This window comes from Seriola dumerili, unplaced genomic scaffold (genome assembly GCF_002260705.1).
Source record: "Seriola dumerili isolate Sdu_G_001 unplaced genomic scaffold, Sdu_1.0 BDQW01000388.1, whole genome shotgun sequence".
In the NCBI taxonomy this organism is placed as follows: Eukaryota; Metazoa; Chordata; class Actinopteri; order Carangiformes; family Carangidae; genus Seriola; species Seriola dumerili.
Window position 1 is genome coordinate 1,324,987 of NW_019174643.1, and position 15,140 is coordinate 1,340,126.

Sequence of the window (15,140 nt, forward strand, 5' to 3'; positions counted from 1 at the left end):
AACCTTTAATCAAAGTGAGCTGTTTCCAGTCTGTGAACATCACCTCTGTCTTTTCTCTTTACGTCGTCTCATCTCGTCTCATCAGCTGACAGAATCTGGAGTCTGAGGTTACTGAGTGTGATAGGCCGAGGCGCCTGTCAATCAGGGAGAACCCATGACTGACTGCTTGTTAACTTCTCACCTTGTTGCAGTGATGTAGACGTGTACTCAGCACGCTGTGACATCACTAGTGAGTGCTGTGTTTAGTGGGTTTGTTTGCTGTAAAACTAAAACTAAAACCAGGAGCTACAAGAGGCTGAAAGGAGCTGGAGCTGCAGAGCGGGTGATGAGTCTGTGGGTTCATTACTGCGACTGACGCCAAGTCGTGTTTGATTAGTGTAGCTTTAATATAAAAAACTGTAAACTGTAAAAGCTGTTGTCTATTAACACCCAAATACGATTCATACTCACACCTGCGTGACACATAATCAAACACAGTGAAACTCTGACGACCTGTCACATGTTCTCACCGCCTGGCTGAAGACGGCGTGTCGCCTCTGGACGATCTGTACAGGCCCGCGGCCGACAGTCGGGGCCACCGCCCCCTGCAGGATCACGAAGGTCATGGCGGCTCGCGCCTTCACCACAGCCTCGCGCACACAGTCCCTGAGAGTGACCACGAGGGGGAGGAGCTGCTCCTGCCAGGAGGAGGCCGAGGAGGAGGAGCGGGAGGGAGAGGCTGGAGGAGAACCAGACGTCCAATGAACAAGATCACTCACCGAGCACTTTATTAGGAACACCTGTACACCTGCTTATTCATCAGCCAATCATGTGGCAGCAGTGCAATATAAACAGACTGACATCAACGAGGCTTCATCGAAACACCCCCTGATGTTAGTGTGAGAGACGTTTCCTGACGGTAACACCTGATTCATTCACGTCTCTAAAGTCTGACATCAGCAGAAACGTGAGTCTCACCCGTGTTGTGAGAGTTCGTGTCCCCCGTGGATTCCTGCAGCTCGGCTGACGTCAGCTCCGGAGGCCGCTCCTCCCGCCCCTGCAGCCGGTCCACCATGACGACGATGCAGTTGAGGATCTTGGCGACGTTGGCCCACGCCCGGTCCTACACAGACACACACATATATAAAAACTGTGCTCGTGTGAAACTGTCCAAACCAAGCTGAGGCCTCACTAACACACTCCGACTTGCCCACTCCTCCTCGTCGTACTCCGCGTCACATCGGGCGACGTCCTGATGGCCGAGCGGAGGCTGCCCGTCCTGACTGACTGGCGAGTTCTCGCAGAGCAGCCCGTTGCTGTGGACGTGGCTGCTGTTGCAGTTGGCCCTGCACTGGTGGTGGATCGCCATCAGGGCGCTTTTCACCAGCTCGTCTTTGAGAGCGTGAACAAACTGCTCGGTCTGGATGAAAACGAGACAAAGCCACGAGACGGATGAAGATGAATTAAAGTTTCCTCTGTTACCTGTCCGAGCAGAATGTGTCACCTGTGTCACCCGCATCCCTCCTCACCTGCCGAGTCAGGCCGTCCAGCACCTGCTGCAGTCGAGCCACGTTCAGCTCCAAGGAGACGGAGAGCAGCTCCTCGGCGAGCCCGAAGACCAGAGGCTGCAGCTGGGCCACGCTGGCCAGCAGCTCCCTGGCCCTGGAGCTCTCGTCCTGAGAGTAAGAGACGGAGCTGGAGACGGAGGAGCGAAGCTTCAGAGTCCTGCTGCACAACTACAGACATTCACTTCTGCCCTCACTATTTCCTGAATTTTACAAATCAAACAATCAGTGGATTAATCAAGAAATTATTATCATGATATTAGATCATCAGAAGATTTATATACAGTGGAAACAATCTTAAATTGCAGCTTTATATAAACTAGTTAACAAACCTCAAACTACTGTACACTGTAAGTTTTACAGTTTAATATGAATTTCTTCAGTTTTTTGTTCCTTAAAATAACAATAACAATAACAATAATATATATATATATAATAGCACGCTGGTCATGGTTGGAAGGTTTTAGCTCAGTTTGTCTGAAACGTCACATCTGGACTGTTGAGCTTCATTTAATTTTCAGTAAAAGACACAAATCTCTTCTGGAGAAAAACATACAATATCTGTAAAATCTCTTTTTACTAAACCACATGCAACTTACAGTTTTAATAAAAAAAGTAATCTGAGAAGATCTTGTTTTCCTTTTCCATCCTATAGCTGCTGGATCTAAACGGAGGATCCTGACAAGTCCAAATAATTCACTGTATTTGTGTAGTAATCTACAATGCAGCATCACTAATCCCCAGAGCAGAGATTACAGAGATTAACCAGCAGACAACAATATGAAGCGACGGACGGAGAGCGAGAGGAAAGCTGCTCAGGACGGACGGAGGAAGAGGAGAGAGAGCAGGTGAGGAGTTTACCTGTCTCTGTGGTTGGTGTGTTTGCTGAGCAGTTTTTTCAGTCCGCCATGTTTAAAGGCCTGGTGGTGATCAGCCGGAGCACCGAATGTTATAACCTCATACCACACACCTGGAGACAGAGAGACGGAGCGTCACTGAGAACAATATAAAGACCGCAGCTTCCAAACAAAGAGGACGAGGAGAAGATGGAGTAAAAGAAGAGTAATGAACCTGCGCTGTCTGGACTGGTGACCTCCATCCTCTGTGAGTGCAGGTTGGTGGGAACGAACTGAAGGTGTCTGTCTGACTTACTGCTGCTCGACTTGAAGCAGGACGACGCTGCAGGAGACAAGAAAAACAACCAGTGACACAAACGCTTACAACGTCCTTATAACATGTTGCTTATAAATACTTTAACCAAAGCGTTACCAGAGTTACCAGTATTCACAGAAAAGCTAAAACTATGTGACTCTTTAATGGACCTCACCTGAGAGCTTGTCCAGCTCGGCCAGTGTTTCCTGATAACAGCCAATCAGGTGGTTACAGTGGTTGATGACATCGTGGCGGAGCCCATCCCAGTGGGGTGAAAGGTCACCGAGCTCCTTCACTTCCTGGACCCTGACACAGAGTCAGACAGACGTCACAGTCACAGTTAAATCCTGTTATAGAACATTAGACCATGTTGTAGTGTTTATTCTTTATCTTTCATATTATTGAATCATTGAACATTTAGTTTAGATAGAAATTCCTGTAAGACGTGACACGAATCATCCGACACTGTTTGCAGAATCTCCTCGGCCCCACAGTCATTCAGGACTGACATCCGTCTGTGAAGATGTTATTTTAATTCCTCATGTTCCACTTGTTACCAAAGGTTTAGTGCCACTTATAAGAAATAAGCAGCAAAGTAAATAAGCTTCTGCTGTTGTATAGATAATTAATTAAACAGAAAATTGAGCTTCCAGTTAACAGCATATTATTGATTCAACATCTGAGCCAACGAGCGTCAGATCCAGGACAAAAGAAGTTGTTAATACATTATTAAACACTCTGAAATTCAGTGTTTGATCTTCTTCCTTTGGTTTTCTGTGGGTTTCTGTCGAAGCTAATGTGAACTACACTGTTCATCTTTTTCTTCTGTTTGGTCCCAAACAACCTGGAAACAACAACAACCTCCTCTTCCTCCTCCTCCTCCTCCTCCTCCTCTTCCTCTTCCTCCTCCTACTCCTCTTCCTCCTCCTCTTCCTCCTCCTACACCTTTCCGACATTGAATTAGACTGAAGACTGCATCAAAGAACTTTCTGACTTTCCGAAACTGAAAATCTGACGTTTGCACCCACTTCACAAGCGTAACATCATGAATGAGAGACAGTCTGAAGATGTGCACCACTATCAGCAGATCGTCACGTCTCCAATAGGAGCCAAGAACATGGACCAGCATGAACAAATAAAAGCCGGTCACCAGGTAAAAAGAACACAGAGGGAATTACCTGTAGTCGGCTTCAACAGCTCACATGGTAAATTTAGTATAATGAACTTTTCCACAGCTCTAATTCATCAGTACAACAACAGAGTCATATTATACTCACCAGAGTCTCTCTTTTTAAAGTTGATCATTCTCAAATTAATTCCAATATACCTGAAGGAAACGCTACAAGCTTTTATTGTGAAATTTCTGGAGGAAAATTTGAGTTTCACTCATGGCAGCTTCACGTTGTTTGGGTGAACAGTTAAACGTCCGACGTGACTCTTGATGTACTGATGAGTTAGTGCTGTAGAAATGGACGTTATTCTGAATTCATCAAGACAACAGGAAATTGGAAATACAGGTGTGTCCGTCTCTCTCTAAATAAAAGCCCCAGTTACTATTTTAAATTTTACAGTGGCTCTTTTCTCCCATGGTCCAGTCACATCGCACACGTACCTGTTGGTGTGCTCGCGTATGAGCGCGCTCAGTAGCTGTTTGGGTAAAGAGAAAGAGAGCGGCGTCTCTGACAACTGTTCCCTGACCAGCAGCCATCGCTGATCCTCCGTCTGAAACCTGTACACCTTACACACCTGAGAACACAGCACTGCACACACACACACACACACACACACACACACACACATATATATATTTAAGGTAAGAAAGAAAAGTTAGTAGAATTTGCTATCGTTTGCTTGTGTATGTGTCTCACCAGCTCGCATCATGGGACTGTTTTCTTTGTCGTGGACAGAGCTGTGAAGACTGTCACACAGAGCAGGACACTGGAGCAGAGGAAGAGCGAGAAAAGACGGTATGAAGGGGGTGAAGTGTGATCTAAAGAGAAAGCTACTGTGAACTAAACCAAATGTGACAGAGAAGAAACCACAGAGCAAAGTTTCAAACAGTGACATCTCTGCGTTACGCAAGCGCCGCCAGAAAGAGGAAAGTCCAGAGTGAAGGCAAGCATTTCTCTTCCTCTCTCCTCCTCTACCTTGTGTTCAGGAGGAGTTTTGTCGTCGTTCTCTCCCTCCATCTGCAGACGGGACACCTTCACCTCCCCGACCTCGTTCACTCCGTCCATCGTCCTGATGAAGATAAACAGGAAGCGAGAAAGAACAAGAGCTTTGATGCTGAGAAGCCAAAAGACAAGTGAGTGCTAAGGAGGATGTTTACCTGCAGCAGGACAGTGAATTCACCCCCGTTCACTTCCTGTCACTACTCATCTCTCAGCTCAGCTCAGGTCCACATTTGGATACTGACGTTATAACACTTCATACACACGTTGCTAACTAAGATAACACATCTTATAAGAAAAGCTAACTCAAAACAAGACAAAGCTAACTAGACACAAGAAACACAGACTAGAAGCAAGACAAAAAATAATAAACAAACTAGAAGACAACAAAAAAACTATAAACAAAATAGCTAGCAAGATAAATGAACAAGAAACAAATAGCTAACAGGAAACGCTAACTAACAACAAGATACCTAGCAAGACAAAGTTAACTGTAAACAAGACATAATGACATTAACTAAAAAAGACAAACTAACTGAAACTGATCAATACAAATAAGATGATGATGTCACAGAGAGAATATAAAAAACAAATTAGCGGGACGAACAGTAAAGAAAAGTTATCCAGGACAACAAATCTAAGCAGCTTCTCTAACTGTGGAAAACACAAAGCAGCAGCACCAAGTCTGCAGCTCTGCCAACCTGTGCCAGGTATGCAGCAACATGTCAGCACAGACACACCTTCTGCACACTTCCTGCTTACACCTGGCTGGCTGGCTCTCTCCCCCACTCTCTGCCTATGTCTCTCACCCTCTCTCTCCCTCTTTCCAGCCCTGTGTGTGTGTCAGTATCTCTGGAGACGTTGTGATGTGAAAACAGGAAGAGATTGTGTATTTCAACTGTCTGTGGAGGTGGGGCCAACATCCCCCCCCACCCCCCACCCCCCTTTCTTCCCATCTCACTTCCTCTTCTGCCTACAGGTATCCCAGCAACGTCCAATCAGGTGACAACTCCCAGGCCTCTATGAAGTCTCTATGAGCTGCATTACATTCACTTCAAAGGGTTTCTTTGATGAGAAATGGGGAAAAGGGCAAAGAGGGTATACGCATGGTGGTAAAAGGTGCATTCAGTAAAACCTAAAGGAGTTGGAGATGCCTTTAGGATGTATTTTTGGTGGTTTTAGTTGAGCTGAGTTTGGTAATGAGGGTTATTTCTGCAGAATAACTCATCATCTGCAGGGGATGAGTGCAAGGACAAAAGATATGACTGTATTTATGAACAGCGGCCTGGTGAAAGAAACCGTCCCAGATTCTGGAGGTTAAAGGGAGAATTTAAAGGTGCACAGGGTTTATGATGAGGTGGTAAAAATGATCCAGGACAGGTGTTAAAGGTGAGGTTTCAGGGATAGCTGATAGAGGAGTGTGTTTACCTGAGGCTAACGGAGATGTGAGGCTCCTTGGACCTGAGCAGATCTCCGATGGAGAAGGAGGTGAAACCCAGAAAGCTCCTCTAAGAGAGAGAGAGAGAGAGAGAGAGCAATTTACATCAAACTGACATTTCAGTGTTTGAATAGTCTGTTTTCTCTTGTCCAGAAGTAATCCAGTTTAGTCCAGGAGGTTTTCTCTGTTCTTCTAAACAATCACCTGCAGAGGAGGTGATGTGTTTAACATCTGTTTTGTTTGGAATAAAAACCAGTTGAGAGCCAGCCCTCGATTGTCTCCGAGGCAGACCTTTCCTGTACAGATCCTGTCTCTCGCTCTGCTGTTGTTTCTGTTTCCACACTACATACCAGTTGATGACTGAAAGTACTATATGCTAATACTAACACCCTTCCAATAAGATAAGACTTTACAGCGCACAGACAGAGAGGTCTTATCGAGCGGCTGTGTGTCCACATCAAAACTTCTTCCTTTTGTTTGAAGACTGTTTCTCCTGGTTGAAGCCTCAGTTCCTCATCTGATCATTGACTCTGCTGTCACATGGGAGTTCCCCCGATGGAGCTGAGGTTACACCTGCTCGCCATGATCTGTGCGGCTGCTGGTAGAGAGCCAAACCCTGTTCTCTAGGTTTAACTTCATCAGTCAGAAAATTAACTTCACCACCAAAACAACAGGAACAGTCACGTGACAACGCCCCCGCCCATTTCCTAAAAAACAAACAGCCCTGAATTATACGCAGGATGTTTCCTGCTCTGAGTTATATAAAGGGCTTATGGACAGTTTTAAGCTTCTTCCTAATGTACTGTAATATTAATTAATGAATGACCCATTCACACACACACACACACACACACACTCCTCATCATCCCTGGGGTCAAGGCCATGCAGCAAAAGTCCACACAGCAGCGGCATTATCTCTGTTGCTATGACGATAATCAGAAGCTCAGAGGATTACCTTGACGAGTGAAAAGCACTCAAATCACTCAACACACACACACACACACACACACACACACACACACACACACACACAGTACATCAAACTGAAGTGAAGTAAAACACAAATGAAAGATGAATTCTTCGCGTCTCTCTGCTCTTCGACGGAGGATTTCCAGCGTCAGATGGACGTGACGTTTAATAGAATTTAATAACAGTTTTGAAGGGTCACAGAAATTTACAAACCCTCCATAAAACAGTCATCAGAGCTGGCCACCCTTCACATCCAGCTGTTGGTACGCTGAAGGCCGTCCAAGAACTGACACTCAGCTGCTGAGCGGCCACGCACTGACAGAAAATCAAACACGGTCACCGTGACGATGACGGCGTGAATTTGGCCGAAGACGTTAACAATAAACTTGGCAACTACCTGATGTCAGAAAGTCCTTGAACAATGACAATGAACTTGGCTGAATGTCAGCAGCGATGCATCATCCAGGAAAGAGTTTCATCTACTCATTACTTTAATTATTTCTCATCTTAATCATTGAGGTGATTAAATGTGGCGACATTGTGCTCACTGTGATTTCCCTGAGGCCAGAGTGACGTCTCCAAATGTTTAGTTGTGTTTGACCGACAGTCAAAAACTTCAGATTCAGTTCACAATAATATAACAAAGAAAAGTACAAATGCTTTTTTAAAAATTACTAAAAAAAGTTCAAATATTGTAAGAAAATTGTGAAAAAGTTCACAACTTAAAACACTGATATCTCTTAATCAACGTGTTGTATTAAAGGCAGATGAGACCATTTAGAAACTGGAATATTCGAGACATTTCTGCCTGATAAAGGATTATTAATCACTCATCAAAAGTGTGGTTGATTCATTTCCTATCAATCCATTAAGAGATGAATAAACTCGTAAATCCTAAACCCGTCTGGAAGGAACAAATTCAGATTAAAAGTCTCAGTGTGAGAGAGAGGACTTGTGTTTTTCACTGAAACTGAAGCAGAAACAAACAAACAGGATATTGAGACGTTCACTTGCCACATTTCCTTCTTTGCATCTGATGATTTGGGCAATAACACACACACACACACACACACACACACACACACACACACACACACACACACACTGAGCTAATCTGTCTCATTGAGTTCTTGGGCAGAACAAAGAGGCTTTTAAGATTACATGCTAATCCCCATCAAACCCAGACACATACACAAACCACGTGGACTCAGACGACTCCACAGAACATTTACTGTCAGTGTGTGTGTGTGTGTGTGTGTGTGTGTGTGTGTGTGTGTGTGCACTCCCCTACCTGTCCAGCAGAGGAGCTGTTGTCTCCTGGTGGACAGAAACACTTGGTGCACGCCATCATCACTCTCTGCATCACCACAAGAAGAAAAAACTCTTCCTTCCTGTTTCCGATCGGTCTCTTCTCTTCTGGCTTTTAGTGTTTCCTGTTTTCTCACATCAGTCTCTGATGTTCGGTCCTGACCAAAACTAAAGTCTCCTCTTTCTTTAGATTCCTTTACGTCACACAACAACAACAAACGACGACCACAGCGCGAGACACACGACGACAAATCAATAAATAAAAGAGAAGCCGCACCAGTCAGCGAGAGCTCTGTTAAAACATCTGTTAAAACATCTGTTAAAACATCTGTCGAGCTACTGAAGAAAATAAAAGCCTGCAGGGAAACTGTTAAAAAACCCACAACTCCACAGCTAGAAAGAGCAAATTCAACAAACTCATACTGAGGAAATTCTTCTTTGTCATTTTCCTTTTTCTTTTCCACCTGTTTCTCTAAAAGTCCTGATATTTTTTTAGAGCATTTCCATAAATATTTGTCCTGTTTATTGACCTCTGACCTCCTCACAGAGGCTTTTATGTTCGTCTTGTAGTGACCTAGGAAGGAGATGTCTTTAAAGACAAACTATGAACAGGACAGGGTTGTATTTCAGAGCTGCAACTATCAGTCGATTAATCGATTCGTCATAATCACGACTTTAATGATCAATTAATTGCTTGAGACATTTTTAAAAGAAGAAATATTCACTGGTTACTTCTCAGACGTGAGGATGTGACGCCTTTCGTTGTTGAAAATGTCACCAGCAGCAGTTTGACATTATCACAAACCTGCTTCACTATTTCCTGATTGTTACAGACAGAACATTTAATCAGGAAAATAATCGTCAGATTAATCAATAATAAAAAATATCTGTTAGTTGCAGCTTTAATATTGTGTGAAAATCTTCAGTATTATCACAGATACAGTTCTTAAAGTCCAGCACAGTTACCACAGCAAGACTTGTTTGATGCTTCACTAAAGGAGATTAAGACTCTGACCTTCAGTTGTAGTTTTACATATTCGGGGAACATTTCTTTGATACCCAGCTCCTCTGATGAAGTTACCTGCCACAACAAGAAGTAATCTGATTACTCCGAGTAGCTACAATACCTCCAACACTGACCTGGAATTTCCCACCTGCACCCGAACGCACTACAGACATTAAAGCTTCCTGCTCGACTGAATCTTACATTAGAGTCAAATGAAATGACAACAACAGCAGCAGGTAAGAGACTGTTTCTCTCGCTCATGATGGATTTACAGAGAGTAATCGGGGAACATTTCAAAGCAGAGATGATGATGATGAAGAAGAAGAAGAAGAAGAAGAAGAAGAAGAGCGGGAGCGTCCAGTATCCCGGGACCAGCACATGTCCGAACAAAATAATCCATCAATCATGAAAAAGGAGCAGAAAGAATCCTGCTCCGGTCGTCTCCTCTGCTCCGGCTGAAAAGACTAACACACACCGGCCGACCGTCTCTCTGCTCCCTCCATCACCTTCTCCTCCTCCTTTTTCGTCACGGCCTAGAGGATTAAAATCGCACGCACGCCGGCATCATGGGAAATATGCAGATTAGCGGAGCGCCTGGTGGGCCGGTCGTGGTCGGGTTCGGCAGAAATGAAAGAGAGAAAAGAGCCGAAAACGGAAACATCCATTTACCTAAAATCTCACTTTCTCTCTGCAGCTGTCCTCGTTTCACCATCCCATCTCTCCCCCTCTCTCTCTCTCTCTCTCTGTGTGTGTGTGAGAGAGAGGGAGAGAGTGTGTGTGTGTGTGTGAGAGCGAGATTAACTGACTTGAGAGAGAAATCGAGTGTGTGTTGAAAAGCGACCACCACTGGTTTTACACATGTACATATCCTTTGAGCTAATCCTCTTATATACACAATTTTACAGACACATCTACACATTCTCTCTCTCTCTCTGTCTCTCTCTCACACACACACACACACACACACACACACACACACACACACACACACACACGCGCACACTCACTGGTTTGTGTGTTGTCGGCTCCTCTGCGCGATAAACTGTGACTTTGATCCTGTTGTGATGGTAGAGAGGGTAGTCGCCATGGAAACACACAGATGTTACAAACACTCTCTCATCCGGTCCCTGCGAGACACACACAAACATACAGTTGTGTTTCTGTGACTTCAGAGGACATTACATTGACCTACATTCATTTCCCAGAGCTAAGATAAACCCGGGGTTCAACAGCATTTTATTTTGAAGTCGTTTGATTGCAATAACATTTTACTGTTTTTATTTAATTTAATTTTGATGTTATTAATTTGATTTAAGACCAACTGCAGGACAAGACACTGACACTAACAGAGGCCACAGTTCTCAACTGTGAAACTGAAACCATCTGCTGAGCTGAAGGTGGTAGAGCTGCTCTGTGACCTTCATTAACTCTGTCCTCACTCTGCCGTAGAAACTAAAGCAAAAACAACAATAATATTAATTCTATTTAATCATCCACTGAATATCAAACAAACCACTGACGTTTTGCTTCACATTATACTTAACGTTACCTGAGGATAAAATTGTTGTTGAACCGTTACAGGTCACAGAATCTGACGGTTGACAAAAGTTCTCACTTTAAAGGAGCTATTTGTAAGTTTTGCTAGCGGCTACATAGCTAACGTTAGCATTAGCAGCTGTTTACCTACCAGACTTGCCAAGAGCTTCGCCTTAGTTTCATTTACAAGACAAGAGGTTATAATACCACCTCTGAGCAGCTACTTCTTAAGGGCACTACAGTGACTCGGTATCAGAAAGTGATGACACAAGCTAGCTAGCACAAGGCTAGCTGGTTAGCATGCTAACTTCAGCAGAAGAAAAATAAGTGATAGAATTAGAAGCTCTTGGTGAGTAAAGGAATCAAGTTTGATGCTGAACTCACAACGTTTCTTTAGACTGGTAGATAAACAGCTGCTAATGCTAACGCTAGCTATGTAGCAACGGGAAAACTCACAAATAGCTCCTTTAACTTGTTGGATGGTAAATCAATATTTAAAGAAATGACTTGTTGTCTTGAGTATCCTCCTGCAAACATTACACGTTGTTCTGTTGACTCAACAAACATTTAAGCTGGTCGTCCATTATTATTACTTTATTACTACATTATTTGCAGATGCCTGTAGTGTCAACAGAGACATTGGCTTAATAAATTAAGAACCTAACATTTACCCTGACAAGTCTTCACCCTAAAATCTAATGATTTAATGTCATGTGAACTTGTTTTTTGTCTTGAAATGTAAGTCAATTCTCCACAATATATGTTTCTAATCTAATTTATGTTTTCTAATCTACAATCTTTTCATCCTTATTCTGTACTACTACTGTATTACTCACAGACTTGATGACCCCGATGAAGTGATTACCCCTCCCCCACTCAAGATACAAGATACCGACTGTTCTTACGGATTATAACAACAAGTCATGTGAGCTCAACTGTTCTGTTCACATGAGATCTGTTCCATATCTGTCCCTCCTCTGTTTCTTCTTTCTTTTATCCAGATAAAGGTTTTCATTAGTCGGAGCACACAGGGGTCTGTACCGCTGTACAGACTGTTCAGCCTCCGGAGGCTGATGTGATATGTAAATAAAATTTGACTCGACTCACCACCATGACTGTGTGAACAAATTTATGTGCCCACAACATGAGTAACGGGAAGTACTCACACACATACACAAATGTTTGTCTTTCCATAGCTGTGAGGACCTTCACTGACAAATTACATCCTAACCATCACAACTAAATGCCAAACCCTGACTCAAACCTAAACCTGAGCCTAAGCTTAACTTTAAAACAAAGTGTTAACCCTCACACAGTCCTCTGAGCTGCTGAGGAGCGACTGCAACGTCCTCACAGGAGCAGAAATGTCTTCACAGCGACGGTGTGACACTGAACATGGTCCATACAACAACAGCAACATGAAACACGAGTCAAGAGTCACAACAGTAACAACTTTGTGACATGGATGTGTGTGAAAGTGTGTGTGTGTGTGTGTACCTTCTCTATCTCGGAGCAGCAGTGCTTCCTGACTGTGTGAGTGAGTGTGTCGATCACACACACTTGAATCTGGACTCCAGCAGCCGCTGAAACCACACCTCGACACTCTGAGAGAGAGAAAAAGTGAGTGTGTGTGTGTGTGTGTTTAAAACTATTTATATAAACACATAAGGAAACAGTATTTCAAAAACTTTAAAAATGCAATCAAGTAGTAACTCTGTTGTGTGTGTGTGTGTGTGTGTGTGTGTGTGTGTGTGTGTGTGCAGCTTACCGACAGTCAGGTGCAGTGGAGAGACTTTAACAGCAGATGTGACTCCACCTTGTGGCCACAGAGCAACATTACATCAACACTGTGAAGATATTTACTGGACATTGTGCTGAGTAAATTAAACACACACACTCACCTGAACCTCCATTGTTTTCCAGGCTTGTATCTCCCCTGGCGCAGTGTGCAGAGTGTGTGTTGATGAGCGCGTCGAGGTGTGTGATGCGTCTCCTCAGCGTCTCGGTGTTGGCGTCTCTGAGGGCGACGACCCAGGACACACACTCTGCAGAGCTGCTGGACTGCAGTAACACAGGAGGGTCGCCGCTCTCAAAAGCTGAATACACACACACACACATACACACGCACACAATTTACCACTTTTACCTATGAGCATATACAACTGGCTAACATTATATGTAAAAACATGAGCGTGTGTGTGTGTGTGTGTGTATTACGCACTGACAGCCAGTCGTCTGTTGTCATCAGGAAGCTTCATGACCTCACATCTCTCCAACAGCAACACCTCGTCTACCTCACCTCCCTGCAACACACAGTCTGGATAAATGCGTCTGCAGTGTACATTGTAATTGTGTATATTCTGCATATCACATATATTTATAGACATTTAATACATACATACAAGAACAAACAATAAGACGTGACGCCTCAGGGGTCAGGGGGCCCTGGCCCACAGCCAGCTTTAAAGTCACAGAGCTCAGTTAAAAGACACAAAGCGACCACAAAGATTGTGTTGCGTTGTCTGTAGTCGTTTTGTGTCTCACACTTTCCTTCCTGCTTCTCTCCGTGCCTCACCTGCTTCTTCAGGATGAACAGCAGGTTTCCTCTCAGCCGACAGAACCTCTCAGTGAGACCTGAGAAAGAGAGCGTTTATTCTGTGTTTTCAGCAGCTGTTAACGGAAGAATTTAAAGTTTTCTGAAAGAACATCTGCATAAATCTGCAGTATTTTCTTTGTTCGTGTCGGAGAAGCGACAGGATCCTTTAAATTCTACTAAAGTGGAGTCACTTAAATATCCAGGACGCTGTTGGTCACACAGACGTTCCAGGAACTAAAGTCAGAGTGAGTCAGAGGATGGAAATAGATGGAGACGACTGCTGAGGAGCCGCGGAGCAAGGCAGCCGAACTCAGACTGCTGGGAGAGAACAAAAGGAAACACAAGAGAACAGAATAGAACGAAACAGAACACAAAAGGGAAGAAAAGAAAGCAGAAGAGAACAGAGGTGAACATAGAAGAACAGAACAGAAAAGAACAGATGACAGAGGAGACCAGAGGAGAATAGAATAGAATAGAATAGAATAGATCTGTCTCACCTCTCTCCTGTCGTCCTACTCGCAGTGTTCCTTCTTTCTGGAAGTTTCCAGATGTTTCTTCTCTGGACAGTAACAGCAGCTGGCTGCGGTTCACCCTCAGCTTCATCCTCCTCATCTTCATCCTCCTCTTCCTCCTCCTCCTCCTCACTACACATCAACTGTCTGCGAGCCCCATCATCATCATCATCATCATCATCATCATCATCAGGGTGTGATGTCCATCGCTGTCTGTGTGCATACAGACAACGTATATGCAAAAGTTTATTAGATTTTTAAATTTCACCAAAAATCAATTGTCAACTGTTAAAGATACATCACATTTTAGTGGCTGGTATTATTGACCAATAAGTAAGAAAATTAAATCATTGTTATAGTTTTGATATCAGCCTATAATTCTCTGTGTGTCTGAAAATTAAACTTGATAAAAGCTAATGTCGAAAAACTTTTCTACCGTTTAACCGTTAACGCTAGTTTGTTGACACGAGCGAAAACCTTCAACAAAAATAACCTTAAACTCGATAAAAGTACTTCATATGAAACAAACTGTGTGTAATCTAACATTTCAACATGTAAGCAGGTTTATCGGCGTCTCTTACCGACTTAAAAAACAAGTTTATTTGGAATTAAAACCAACTTTCCGATCGCTGTTTGTTTTGACTGGAATCCATAGAAAACCTTTGGACCACTCAAGTATCGCGAGAGCTACTCGTCCACCCGGCTGCGCTGCTGACGTAGAGCCACAAGATGTCGCGAGAATGATAAGGAACCGCTAAAGGTAAACACAAGTTAAACTGTAACTAGCTTAAAATTGAAAATGAAATATAAACTTTAAACGATGTAATTTGTTTAATTACTTTATAACCTGTTTCTATTCTATAATGATGATATTATTCTAAAATTGTACACCTGTTTGCTATAGTTAT

General features: G+C 43.5%; 1 protein-coding gene across 1 annotated transcript in view; it reads right to left on the bottom strand.

The window, feature by feature from the left end:
- LOC111233330 (type II inositol 3,4-bisphosphate 4-phosphatase-like) overlaps positions 1–14,894 on the bottom strand; it is a 19,157-nt gene extending 4,263 nt beyond the window's left edge. The window contains exons 1-19 of the mRNA XM_022761113.1: positions 14,814–14,894; positions 14,218–14,445; positions 13,700–13,758; positions 13,346–13,427; positions 13,026–13,220; positions 12,893–12,940; positions 12,622–12,728; positions 10,596–10,715; positions 6,296–6,375; positions 4,844–4,937; positions 4,565–4,634; positions 4,309–4,456; positions 2,872–3,002; positions 2,616–2,723; positions 2,406–2,514; positions 1,509–1,674; positions 1,190–1,399; positions 958–1,102; positions 510–718 (exon numbers count right to left, since the gene is read on the bottom strand). Of these exons, the coding sequence (XP_022616834.1) occupies positions 510–718; positions 958–1,102; positions 1,190–1,399; positions 1,509–1,674; positions 2,406–2,514; positions 2,616–2,723; positions 2,872–3,002; positions 4,309–4,456; positions 4,565–4,634; positions 4,844–4,937; positions 6,296–6,375; positions 10,596–10,715; positions 12,622–12,728; positions 12,893–12,940; positions 13,026–13,220; positions 13,346–13,427; positions 13,700–13,758; positions 14,218–14,338 (2,202 nt within the window). The 5' untranslated portion in view covers positions 14,339–14,445; positions 14,814–14,894. The remainder of the gene's footprint in view (positions 1–509; positions 719–957; positions 1,103–1,189; positions 1,400–1,508; positions 1,675–2,405; positions 2,515–2,615; positions 2,724–2,871; positions 3,003–4,308; positions 4,457–4,564; positions 4,635–4,843; positions 4,938–6,295; positions 6,376–10,595; positions 10,716–12,621; positions 12,729–12,892; positions 12,941–13,025; positions 13,221–13,345; positions 13,428–13,699; positions 13,759–14,217; positions 14,446–14,813) is intronic.
- Positions 14,895–15,140: the final 246 nt, after the last annotated feature.